Consider the following 13,839-nt stretch of genomic DNA (forward strand, 5'->3'; position numbering starts at 1 on the left):
CAGGTGATTTTGCCAACTGGTTCCCAGCCACCCACCAGCTCCTGCCTTGAGTGCTCAGTGGTGTCTCCATCAGCTGAGGATGACTCAGGGCCGAGGGGTGGGCGACAGGGGACAGTCTCCTGTCACTGCCTGCTCTGCCCACAAGCCTGGCAGCTGTGCCCAAGTGGCTCTGCCAGGACTGCCTGGAGGGCCCAGCTGGGTAGAGGAGGCAGGAGCAGATTTGTATTTAAACATCATTTTTTGTTCTTTTTTTTCCCCCCTTTTAAATCAGTGAATTTGAGCCTTTGCCAAGTGAGGAACACAACTGACCAGAGGAGGGGTGATGGCTTCATTTTCTAACAACAGCTTGAGTTTTGAAACATGGTTGCATGCTGTGCTGGAGAAAAATCGGTGCTTTTTTTTTGAGAAAAAGGGCAATCAAGGCTAAATTTCTGATATTACTTTCCCAGTATTGACAAACGCTGTGCTTAAGCTGCCGGCGGTGCAGCAGCCAGGTACCCTCGCCTGCAACGTGAGGAATTAAGGTTCAAGGCGACATTTCTCAGCTTTTTCATCTGAGCAAACTGTGAATCATGATAAGTATAGAGCAAACTTTGGGGCTGTGGTGTCACAGGCTGAGGTTATCAGCTTGCTACAGCTAAAATTAGGAAAAAAGCCTGTGGTTCGCATGCACCTCTATCTTCGGGAAACGAAGCAAGTGCAATTTAATGAAATGATTTGTTCCAAACTGTGTTCTTGTTACAGCCTTTGATTGTGAGCACAGGCAGGCTCTGAATCCTCATGGTGGATTTTGGGGCAGGGTAGGCACCTCTGACAGGGTCCATGGGGTAACAAGGGCTCACCAGGACTTAACCTGTGCCAGTCACCCCTGGGGGATTTGTTATCTGCTCTATAAATCAAACTCTCCCTGTTTGTCTTCCACTGCAAACTTGGTTACAAAAGATTTAAATATTCTCATGTACCACGTAGCCACAAGAGGAGGGACTTCATCAAGGTTGTAATCCTCTAACCTACTGCAGTCCCAATAAACACATCAATGTGAAAAGGTCTAGTTTGTCAGGTGTTTCTTTGTGGATTTATTGTTTGTTTTGGGGTTTGGGGTTTTTTGGTTGGGTTATTTTTGTGTGTGGTGCTTGTTTCATTGGTTTGGTTTGTTTGTGTACAAGATTGCATGGTTTGGGTTTTTTTTTCTGTCTATGCCACATGTTCCTGTAGAGCCTGATTTCTCTCAGCATCCTGTGTCTTGGCTTCCCTTCCAGCCTGTTGGCTGATGTCTGCCCTCATCCCCTGACCAGGATTGTGTGCAAAGGAGTGTCCAAGAAGGGAGTTGACAGAAGTGTGGAGAAGAGAACCTACAACCATGCCAGCTATCCCAGCTTTCCTCAATAATACCTAAAATTCCTTAAATAACTCAGGTGTTTCCATCCATTGCTTCAAAAGTGCTGTTCTCTGAAAGCTTCTTCTTCTTGACAGCTCCTTGACATTCCAGGATCAGCTTGATTGTGAATTCTGGGTCACTCTTGCAGAAACAGAAATCCAGGAGGCCCTGCTATGAAAAAATAATATCTGTGTCATTGTATTGATAACCAGAGCACTCAAATTGCCTGATTCACAGATGGGTTGCTCTAGGCTCTGTCAGGTATTTTAGTGGGAGAGCTGTTCCTGCTGCCTGTGCCATGATTTTTATCCTAATTCACAGTGAAGGACTGGGTGTCTCTGTGTTGTCCATGCCAGTGCTCGGAGCACAGGACCCTGCAGCCTGTTGGAGCAGCTCTCCCAGTAAATAAATAATAAAGCATGTCTGGTCTGGGTGAGCTTTCAGGGAGGAAACAGCCCCAGAGCAGAACGTTTGCTATTATTAATAATGCTATTATTGATAATGTTTGTTAAGCTGTGGTGGCATGAACAGCGCTGGGAGCTCTTGGAGAGATGTCACTGCTGCTTCCAGCAGCTCCCTTCAACCTGCTGGGAATTGTAGAGGCTCAGAAGTGCCATCAGCCCAGTGTGGGAACAGCTGAGATGGGGTTTGCAGTCATGGGAACCAGCAGTGAGGGAGGCTGGTGATGGGAAGGGGCTGGGCAGTGCTTGAGGTGTGGGATTTGTGCAGGGAAATCTGCACAAACAACGTTCCAGGGAGAGCTGGGGGAATAAATGTCCACAGGCTGTTTGTAATGAACTGGTGGGGGAGATGGAAGGACACTGCAAGAAGGCTCTGGTGGGATGTGGGAACAGATCCACACAGGACTGATGAAGGCAGATGTGTGGAAGAAGTTCAGATGTTACTGTGTCTTACTGAGGATGCAGAAATCCATGACCTGGAGGTGGTCCCAAGCAGCTGAAAGGGGAGAAACCTACTTTGCCATGTTTTCATGTGTTTGGATTTGAAGTCAGAGTTAAGAATTACAGTCACATCCTGGCCATGATCACATTTAATAATAAACAAACTTAATAATGATCAAATTTGATGACCTATCTTTCAATTTGTTATTATCTATGCTGAATCACTCTGCTTTGAGTCTCTAATAATAAATTTATTTCAGTTTTTTTCTAAATAAATCAATCTTTTGGACACCCAACAGTTCCATGTTGCTTCCAAAGAGACCCAAATGCAGTCCTATCCTAAGAGAGAGCACAAGATTTGCATTCATGTTTGTCTGACTGGGTTTTAATTCAGTGCTGGGACAACCTGTTTACCAAGGGGCTTTCAAGGTCACATGAAATTCTTCTGGCTTTGAAGTGATTTTATTTCATTTTGATTCTTACAATTGTCATGTTGCTCTGGACCTCTTTTTTACCTTCTCTCCCCCCCCCCCCAAAAAAAAAAATAAAAATAAATCCACAGCAACCTCAGAGCTTTCAACTCTGGAACAATTTAATGTCTTTAAGAAAATAGAGAGATGAAAACAAAACTCTAGAGCAGGCTGAACGGCTTGCCCAAAAGAGGGTGAGTGTTTGAGGTTTTAGAGCCCTCAGCCAACATCAAGCACAGGGTCAAAGGACAGAGCAGGGGGAAAAGCAACAGGAGAGTCTTCCTTTGACCTTTGGAGCCAGGTGGAGGAGGAAGAAGTCCAACAGCTTTGCTTAATTTCTGCCATAGGACTCTGCTGAATGACTGAAACTCTGATTGTCCTCCCCTTGCTTCAGTCTATCCAGGTAAATGCCCTTATAGCAATAAAGCTGCTGCAGAAAGCACAGCATTTATCAATCGATCAATAGTCAATTTATTTATCTCATTCACCTGCCAGCTGTCATAAGTGAGCCTGTCTGTTTGCCTGGCTGTTATGCAAAATGCTGTTGGACTTTTAGCTTAAGTGATTTCTTTTTCATACTTCTCTGGAATTAAATTTTTAGGGTCCTTTTTTTTTTTTCTCTTTTTCATGGCAGAGTTTCAGGCTCTGTCTAATTTGGAACTAGTTTAAATCTACAGACTGGAGGTTTTTTAAATAGATTAGGGGGGATGAGTGCCAAACCCTCACAGGAAACTAATTCTTGCAGGTCCTTTGAAAAGCTCAGCTTTGAAGAGTGACTTCTTCATGCTGGCCTAAATAGGGAAGAGGCCAAGCTGCAGAGGGAAGTGCTAAAGGAATATTGCACTGCTCAGCCTGGGGCTGTCTGGCATTTTGAGGGCACAGACTGGAAATGAAACATCAGTGACCCCACCATAATCACAGATGCCCCGCACAGGCTGGTGTGAAGGCTGATCTGGCAGAACAAGATAAGCTTTAGAGCGCTGTTGTCATGCTCAGACCCCGTCCCTGGGCATTGTTTGCAGGATCCAGGGCTCACAGAAACCTGCAAGAGCCATCATGCTGAGGGCTGGAGATAACCAGCACTTTGTGCAGCCAGTGGCTGGGACAATTGGGCTGAAAAAAGGAAAAGCAAAGCAAAACAAAACCTCCAAACCAACAGCTCTGTTGTAGGAGCATCTGGAAGGATTCTGGAAGATTTAGGGCTAACACAGAACTTATTTCTTACCCAGACAAGGCCTAAAATCTGTCTGGTTTGGTTCACATTCATTCTGACAGATGCTAATATTTGTCTGCAGCACACACAGACATGTCCAAAAATGTCTCTCTTAATGATGGTGAAGTGCTTGAAGGAAAACAGGGGCAGGGACACCAAAATCCCAGGGAACATCTCTCTGACATCAGGGAGTCCTGATGATATCACAGTCAATTATGTGGGCAATATGCCAAGGAGAGGGCATGAAATAATGTTTGTGTCCTGCTGTTACTGAAGAGTGTGCTGCCCTCCACAAGGCCCATCACCTTTGGGAGCAGCTGATGACTTTCAAGATAAATTTTATTTAAAAAGTAAAGAGCCATTGAGCAGAATGAGCTGGTGCCTTGTCCTTGGCCGGTTCCCAGGGAGGGGTGGGATCCTGAAGGATGCACATGCAGCACCAGGAGGGGCTGGGGTGCTCTATTTAGGCTTTGTTCAGTGCCTTCCTCCTCTGCTATATTTTATTTTTTTTTCCCTTTTTAAAACTGTGACTGTCATGATCATTATTTAATACATTTAATTTCTTTTTTGTTTCAAGCACCAGCCCCCAAGGTCTGTGCTGAACTTGTTTCGTCACTTACACGCTTTGGCTGTCCTGGCCATTTGGAGATGGGGAATTTAATTTGCTCTGGTGTCCCCTCTCCCTCAGACTTCCCTCCCTGGGTAGAGCTGCCCCTGCCCTTGGATCGTGCTGTCCTTTCTGATGGTGCAGACTGGGGTCTGCATCATGCACCTATTCCACTCTCTTGACTTTTCCTCCCTCTTCTGTAGCTTTTTCCCTGTTTTTCTCTTTCCCTGGAGGGGTCATAGTGCTAATGAGCACTGAGCCATTCCTAGTGGCTCCTTCTGCCCCTGACATGCAGGCCTTGATGGAAGCTCATTAATGCAGACTTGAAGGGGTAGAATTTTCTCATCCTCAGCCAGATTCAAATAAAGTGTGTCCCTTGCTGTTAGAGCCTCCAATGTGTGCATTGCTCCCTGAGGCAGTGCTTCACCCCTCTTCCCTCCCACCTCCCTTCCCCCTCCAGCATCTCCTCCCCCTTCCAGCCCTTGAAGAAGCTCCTCTGTATTTTCTCTAGAGGGCAGCTGCCCTGTGCTGTGGAAGGTATTTCCTGGCACAGCCCAAATTCCCTTGGGCTCTCAGCCCTGTTGAGACAGAGCAACAAGTGCCTCTCTCCCTCTGCTCAGACCTTGGGTCAGAGTTTCTCCTTATCCCAGCTCTGCCTCAGGGATTCTGACTCTTCCTCCTCCTTGCCAGGAGGTTTCCCATCTTTCCAAAGCCATTGAAAGCTTCCCTGCTGGCAGAAGTTCAGGTTCTTGCTTGGGATTTCCCCTGAGGGTCAGAAGACCCTGTACTAATCCCAATTTACCAACCTTAGCTGTACCATGTGCTAATCCTGGTAGAGTTTTCGCAACTTCTTCACCTGGAAAAGTGATGCACAGGGCAATATTTCACTTTTTGAGATGCCTCAGTACCTGTAGAGGCCTCTCTGTGTTCCTGGTGCTGGCACAGAGAGCCTGGTGCTCAGGGAAGTAAAGAGTGAAAGGCAGCCAGGATGGTTTTGTGAGGAAAGGTTTCAGTACCCTTTTGCACCCGTTATCCACCAGCCCAAGGCCTTGGTAAATCCTCCCAAGATTCACAGGTAAAAGGATTCAGCAGTGACAAACAGACAAGAGTATTGTTTACCTAACCCAGCACCCGAAATTCATTTTGGCTGATTTTCTGCTTCTGCAGAAAATGCAATTAAATCTAGAGCTGAAAGCTAATAGAAAACCTGTTCTTGGAGGTGTTTCTTCAGTGACTTCAGGAGTTTCAGGCTGGAACATTCCCTAAGGCTGGATCTATGCTGTTCCCTGCAAATATAATTTATTTTTTTTTATGACCCCAATAATTCTAAATTATTTCAGTAGCCATATCTGTTAATGTTAAGTCTATTTTCCAAAACTGTACCATAATCTTGGCCTCAGGTGCATCTTGCAGCAGAGGGTTCTGTAGGTTGCATGGAAGATTGCTGGAGTTGGAGGTTTGCTTTCCATGTAAAATATTGGAATTCAGTGAGCCAAGTTTAAAATATATATTTTTGGACATTAAAATGGAAGCTTAACAAGGCCATATCATTTGCTTGACCACTGAGGTTGGGGCAGATGACCCCACTGGTGTTCCCTTCCAAACTTAAACCTTCTTTGATTCCAACCCCAATGAATCAACAGCACACAAAGAAATAAGGCAGTCAAATGCTATGTAAAACCTATAAAAAACTTGAAAAGTGTCACAAAGTAAATTCAAATAATGCATAACTTAGAGGGAATTGCAATTGGTTCATGGATATTCTATGAGCAGAAGATAAACATCTAAGTTAGTTGCATAAATTATTCATTATAACATATTTGTTCAGCTTTTCTTGTCAGCTGGGAAAGCCACACATCCAAGCATAGGGAGAGTGCAGCAGAACTGGGCTTTCACCTCCCTGATGTGCCCTGGGAGCAGGGAGCCCTGGGGAGGGATGGCACCAATAACAACTGGGTGGGAGAAATCTCCTTTACCATAGTGCCTTAGAGGTGGATTCTGCTCAGGGCTCATCTGCACCACTGGGGGCTGGGATTGTCCCATGGCAGCATGAAAAGGCTGAAGATATGGCAGTGATTTCTTTTAAACTCCTGCTCTTGCCTCCTGCCAGTGGTGTCACAAGGTGATGTTGGAGCTGATGTGAAAAATGGACCCACTTTCCCTTTGGACACATCGTTTATCAAAATGTCATTCTCCTTTCTGCCTTCTCCTGCCTTCATTGCCCATCCCTTCCCAGTCTGACCTGTCCATCTCCACCCCCTGAATGGAGACACTCCATGACCTGGGTGTTGATGTGTCGTGGAATCCTCGAGTGGTTTGAGTCAGAAAGGAGCTTAAATCCCATCCCATCCCAGCCCAGCCATGGCAGGGACACCTCCCACTGTCCCAGGCTGCTCCCAGCCCATCCAGCCTGGCCTTGGGCACTGCCAGGGATCCAGGGGCAGCCCCAGCTTCCCTGAAGGAGAACAGGGATCAACACTTGACCAGCTCCATGTTTCAACTCGATGGTCTTTGCTGCTAAATTATCAATTGCAAATCAGCAAAACTGAATTCTGTGCTTTATTGGGAACATGAAACCTTCCCTCAGCCCTTTCTGGAATCCTGCAGGCTCTGGAGTGCTCTGGTCCCTCCTGACTTTATGGCTACTGCAGGAAGCAGGAATCTGAATGTGTGCTTGAGTTTTACAGGAAGCAATAATTGTCTCTTTGGAGAGGAAGCACAGATGGCATTCTTCCTATGCTTGCTAGTTGTGATTTTTCTGATGAGAACATGGGAATCTCTATTTATTATAAAACCTTGCCTGTCTTTGAGCATCCAGCTCTGCCTCTTCCCATGCAGTGCAACTGCTGAAGGAACCATTCCTTCCTCAAAGGGAATTTCCTTCTGTGGCAAGGTCTGGGATTGAAACTAATTTGGAATCATTAGAGAAACCTCTCCATAGCGTCAGAGAGAAGTTATTCATCTTTATTTTTAAAGTTTTATCTATCATTAAAATCAACTTTTACACAATTCTGGGACAGCAGAGAACACCCTCTGCTCCATAAAGGGAATACATTGGTGGTGTATTTGTTATCTGCAGGCAACTTGGGAGCCAATGATCTGTTTCAGTCACTCCTCATGTTAAGAACCTGTTGTATGGGGGGGCTTTTTTGTCTTTTGACTGAGGTTTTTCTAGGAAAGATGTATGTTTCTTCAGATTGCAAGGTTTGACACTAATGACTCTTGTAGCATAGCAAGAGGTGTGTTTTGTTTTGGCATTTTCACTTGGCTTGTGAAAGCAAGGAACTACAGAGGGGGCATTAGCTCAGGTGTAAGGAGATATTTTGAAGTAAATAGCTGGCACTTTCCTATTTTGATAAATGTAACTGCTGTCAGGCAGCGTGGAGTGTTGTGAAGGGGCACAATCAGAATAAATGCCTGCATAATTACATTAAGTCAAATAACCTAACACACACAGAGTGGACTGAGCATAGAATCAGCCTGGGCAGGAAAGATGTGGTTTGTGATCCTGGCTTTGCCACCAAACCTCCTGAATCTGCCTCTGTGTCAGGGGCTCTGCCAGCCACGTGGGCTTCTTGTGCTGGGGGACACTGGGATGGGAAGTGCTGCCTCAGGGCCAGGTGTCATTCCTGGTTTGGGTGTTATGGATTATTCCACACCAGCCACAGAGACAGATTTGACCCCAGGATCCTGCCAGGAATGCCAAGTCTGCCTGAAGGTTTCCAGTTAGTTTTTCCTGGGTTATAATTTGAGCTGGGTGCCTGCAGAGAGGATCCCTGTCCCAGTTCATGCCTCAGAATTATACCTGTGCCATCTAATCACCCAATCCTCAAATCCAACCCCAAATCCTTAATTCTGATCAGTGGTCCCTTAACTTTTTATCTTTTTTACCAGTCACTGGGCTGGCCTTCTGAAGCTACTTCCATTCTCTTGAAAGAGTCTCCTTGGTCCTTATCTTCATTCCACTTGTTTCTGCTGAATTCAGCTCATTCCTTGTTAGCAGCATTAATTTTCTCAAAGAAGTTTACCCTTGGTCAGCTCTTGCACGTGAGGGCTTCCTCTGCTGCTGCTGAGCTGCACTAATGCTAAACAAGACTATTCCCAGAAAACATCATTATTAAATTTCCTCTGTTGCACTGGGATAAAGTTAATTTTTTTTTCCACAGAGGCTGGTATGGGGCTGTGTTTTGGATTTTGCTGGAAGGGGGCTGTGTTTTGGATTTGCTGATAGCACAGGTGTGGTGCTGAGCAGAATGTGCACAGGTCAGGGATTTTCTGCCTCTCTCCCAGCCCAGCAGAGCCGAGGCTGCACAAGGAGCTGCAGGGGGATAAAACCTGGAGAGCTGAGCCCAGCTGAGCCCAGGGATAACCCACAGCACATCAGGCTCAGCTTGCAGAGCTGAGGAAAGGGGGATGTGCAGTGTGAGGACATTTCTCCTCCCCAGTCACTCTGATGGAGTCCTGGGGATGGCTGAACTCCAGACCTTGATGGGAAGTGGGGACTGAATTCCTTGTTTTGCTTTGCTTGCCCCTGCAGCTTTTGCTTTATCTGCTAAACTGTTCGTCTTAACTCACGAGTCCTCTCACTTTCACCCTCCTGACTCTTCCTCTCTAGGAGGATTGAGTGGCTGTGTGGGGCTGGGATTAAACCACAACACCTATAGTCTAAATAAAAGGTTTGTCTTAAACCCAAATTACAGGAATAGGTGAAGGAAAAGTGACAGAGAAGCCTGTGAGCTGATGGTCTGGGAGATAGCTTAAGACAGAGCAGGTGCTTTGTAGGAGAATGGGTATAAATAACATCCTCTCCTTTAAGGAAGGCTTTGCTCAATATTTTTTGAAAGACATTAATAGGTTTCTCATTTTTCAGGTGCTCAGCTGGTGATGTTTCAGAGGCCTGATTTTTAGATTGCAGGTGTGCAGGCTTTTCTCTAGGCATTTCTCTCTGTGTCATTTCAAAATGGATACCTGCAATAAAGAACTGCTTTTGCAAACATTAACTTCATTTTTTTTCCCCCAGTTGCTCTCAGTTTAAAAGCACAGATTTGAGAATTACTTTGGGTTTTTTTTTTCCCTAAAACATGAGCAAAATCTCTGCTTTCACCCTGGACTCTGCTTATATCTGAGTCCATCCTTCTATATGGTAAACTAAAAACTGTTTTCTATAATGCTCTTTTGCCATACTCATGCTGCTGAAAGATGAAGATGTTTGGGGAAAATGTATTTTCTTCAGCTTTGCTTTGCTTTGCGAAGTGTGCTAGGAGGACTTGTGGGCAGCAGGGATATAACAGTGATCAGTTTGGGCTGGATCTGTGGTCTAGACCATTTGCTGACAGAGACCAGAATTTGCTGCTTTATGGAGAAGTGCAAGACCTCAAAGCATGGGAGGGTGGAAGGACCAGCGTGGTTTTGTTTTAGGGGAGTCCAGCTCTCTGGCAGACCCCAAGGGCTCCTCCTCACCAGCCTGATCCCCGTAGTGTATGGATATTGTGCAGTAATGTCTCATTTCTCCTCTTCTCCTTCCCTGCCCCTCTGTCCAGCCTTGTGGCCTCATGTGTGTATCCATGTGGGGGTGTCCGACAGGATTGGCCCCTTCTCCATCCTCCTCTCCCCACCCTGGTGACTGTCCCTGCCCCTCCAGACTGGGAGCCTGACCCCTGTTGTGTTCCTGTGTTGTGGCACAGGGAGTTTGCCCGTTGGAAGGTGAGGAACACAGCCATCGAGAGGAGGGACCTGCTCCACAACCCCCTGCCCCTGATGCCTGAGTTCCAGAGGAGCATCCGCCTGCTGGGCAGGAGACCCACCACGCAGCAGTTCATCGACACCATCATCAAAAAGTACGGCACCCACCTCCTCATCTCTGCCACCCTGGGAGGTAGGTGGCACCTGGCTGGGTCCTGAGGGGGCTGGAGGGAGAGGAAGGCACTGGGAAGTGCTGGAAGTGTGTCCAGTTTGGAATGCAGCTCCTGGAGCGAGTGCTGAGGGAGAGGGGGATCTGTTCTGAGGGAGAACTGGGGGAGCTGGGGCTGGGCAGTCTCCAGAGGAGACCTCATTCATGAGGATAATTATCTAAAGGGTATGAACCCTTTTAGGGTCCTTTAGGCATGGACATAATTACCCTAGAGCATGGACCAGGCTCATCTTGGTGGTGCCAGCCACAGGGACAAGAGGAACAGGCAGAAAATGATGCCCAGGAAGTTGCAGCTGAATGTCAGGAAGAGTTTCTTGGGATCACTGGAACAGATTGCCTGGGGAGGGAGTGGAGTGTCCCTCACAGAAGATATTCCAGAGCCAGCTGGGTGCAGTCCTGTGCCCTGGGGTGACCCTGCTAGGGCAAATACCCCACTGTGCTCCCTTCCTCTGTGACTCTGAAACCAGTGGGGGCACAGGCCAGGCTGCAGCTGCCCCTCCCAAAGCCCAGATGTGCCCCCAGAGCAGCAGGATGGATTGGGAGTGAGAGGTGGGAGCTGTGTCCCTGCGCTGCTCTGAGCCCTGTGTGTGTCACACAGCTGGGGGACTGTCCTGCCAGCCCTGCACCCCTGCCCTCAGCTTCACTACAGAACCTGTCCACCCCTCTCTTTTCACAGGATGAAAACAAACACAGGGGGAAAAGCATCCTTTCTTGCTGGAACTGGAGGAATTTTAAAGAGCTGCAGGAAAAGGGAGTTCAAGGAGCTGGGCAGGGAGCGTGAGCAGAGGGGAAGAGATGGCCAGGAGGCTGAATGCATTAACATGGAGCAGACTTGTGGAAAAACAGCAGTTCAGTGAAATTCAAAATGTGTATGCAAGGGCTGCAGAGAGGTCTGTGTGTGCACAGAATGTGTCAGGGATGACATCAGAGAGAGCCCTGTAGGGCCATGAACTCCTGAGCAGGCGCTGCTGGTGGTGCTGCAGGAACATTTTGAGTAGTTACTGTTGAACACTGGAGGCTGAAAATCAGCAGCTCCTATTGATATTTACTCCTGGGGTTTTTTTCCCCCCCTCTGTATTATTTTCACGGTTCTTTTCCCCCTTTGGGGTGTGCCTTTCTTTCATTTAAATGCTTTTCTTGCAAGAACAACTATCTGTGAGAAGGATTCTGCAGCAGTAAAGGCTCAGTTTCACTTCAGAATTTGTTGTTGTTGCTCCTTCTAATGCACCTCACCTCCAGCCTTGCCACATTGCCGTGTTTGTAGTGAACTTTGAGGAATTTCTGGCCATCTGTCTGTTCCCAGAGCATTCTGCAGACACTGGGATGAGATTAGATAGATGTGTGCATATGATTCATGCACAAATTAGGTGGTAGGTAAATTGGCACGGTTCCCCTGAAGTCAAATGGCCTCTGGTGTAGCAATGTCCTTCAAACGTCCTTGGGCTGCTCTTCCAGTCCAGACACCCAAACAGATCCATTCCATCAGCAAGAAATGTGAGAGGAAGAAAGTTTCCAAGCATGGAAGAGCACAAGTGACTGCTTTTTCAGCTCTTAATGAAGTCTGGGTAAAGATAAACTGCTTTATATCAGGTCCTTTTTTTCAGGACCATGTTTTACAGAGCCCAAGACAGCCAAGTAAAGTCAGATTTTATTTTTTTTTTGGTGTGGGTTTACTTTCTTCCCATTGACATTCCTCTTTTTCTTGCCACTCACATCCATGGAAATTCAAAATAAGAAAGACCTTTGATGGTAAAATATATTTTTAATTTTGCCTGGGTGAGGTTGTAAATTATTCACAGGGGCTTGTTTCTTCTCCTGATTTTACAACACAACAACTTTAAATATGCAGAGACTTGTAATGAGAAGTGGTATTGGAGGGGAGAGCTAAACGCCCCGGCAGCCCCGAGCGTGGTGAGCAATGGCAGGCAGAAAAAGAGGATTTATCTTGGCAATGGCAGTCCCAGGGAAAATGCAGATGGAGCTGGGCATGCATTATGCACGGAGGACATGCTCTGCTCGCAGTCTGTGGGCTGAACAAGAGCTCTGGGATGTGAAAGCAGAGGTGGCCTGGCTCTCCCAGGACCTGGTGATGCCCAGCACAGCTACAGCAGCTCTGGCCTGGGTCACAGCTGTGTCACAGGGGGTGGCACACACTGACCAGCACACTGGAAATGCTCTGAAACAGCCCCAGCAGGGTGGGACATGGAGCAGCACCTGGACACAGCAATTTTCACACCTGGCCACAGGAGGAACAGCTCTGGTGCCTTTCAACCTGCACAGCAGCCAGGTGCACTGAGAGCCCAGAAAAAGCCAGCTCTGCTCCAGCCTGGCTCTCACAAAGGCAGTGGTGAAGGGTCACTTCGAGGGCATCCAGGCTCTGGGATGGAGCACACAGAGCTGAGAGCCAATTTTCAGGAAAATCCCTCAAGGAAAAACAACTTCGAACATATCATTCACTTAATAAAGGAGAAATTAAGACTTAATAATGCTGCAAAATTCTGTTAACCTCTCTTGATCCAAGAGTTGCTTTCCCATGCGACCCCTCCATGGGGATGCTGTGCTTTTCCAGCTCTGCACAGAGCTACACAAAATAGGTTCCCAGCAGCAGTGTCCCTGCTCAGCACCCCTCAATCCTAGGGACAGCGCTGGTCCTGCAGGAAAAAGCATCATCACTCATGGACTTTGTTTCCTTCCTTTGGAGGAAAACATATTTCTGTTCTCTTCCTTTGGAGGAAAAAATGACAACTTTTATGGGGAAATCACTGATCCCCACTGCCCCAGAGCACAGATTTCTCTTCTTGCTGTGTTTCTTTGTGCTGGTTCGTGTTGTGCAGGGACCAAACCCAAGAGGAGATCTGCTGGAGATCTGCCAGCAGTGCTGTTCCCTGATGTGATTTGACCCAGGCCTCCTGCCTGCCCTCTGGCCACGGCATTCCAGCCTCAGCATCCCTCTAGTGAAAATGAACTAGGCTGGAATGAACAAGTCCTGACTTTTGTTGGCTATTAATATGAGGCATGATATTTTTTCCAGGAAAAAGTTTTTTTTTCCCAGTTATTGGTGCAATTGATGAAGAGTTGATGGTTGTGAATTACAGCTAAGGGGAGAATTATCCCAGATCTTCCTTCTCCTACCACAGCCTCAGAAAATGGTGGCAAAGCATCATTTCTCATTTCTCTCTGCTACATCTCCTTGCAGTTAAATGCTTCTGTTACATGGGAGATCCAGAATTCTGGCTCCAAATACACTTTCCCACTGATCCAGCCTCTTCAGTGGCAAATGAGTTGACTCATGAAAACTGACAAAGTTCCTTCAAATCCCCCTGAAAAACACAAAGAGATGAGACTCAAAAATGCACTG

General features: G+C 46.9%; 1 protein-coding gene across 1 annotated transcript in view; it reads left to right on the forward strand.

Annotated features, from left to right (window-relative positions):
• Window positions 1-13,839, forward strand: part of BRINP1 (BMP/retinoic acid inducible neural specific 1) — an 86,698-nt gene that overhangs the window by 50,104 nt on the left and 22,755 nt on the right. Inside the window, exon 3 of the mRNA XM_058853682.1 lies at window positions 10,255-10,445. Within this exon, the coding sequence (XP_058709665.1) occupies window positions 10,255-10,445 (191 nt within the window). The remainder of the gene's footprint in view (window positions 1-10,254; window positions 10,446-13,839) is intronic.

Source organism: Poecile atricapillus, chromosome 20, assembly GCF_030490865.1.
Source record: "Poecile atricapillus isolate bPoeAtr1 chromosome 20, bPoeAtr1.hap1, whole genome shotgun sequence".
NCBI classification, from domain to species: domain Eukaryota; kingdom Metazoa; phylum Chordata; class Aves; order Passeriformes; family Paridae; genus Poecile; species Poecile atricapillus.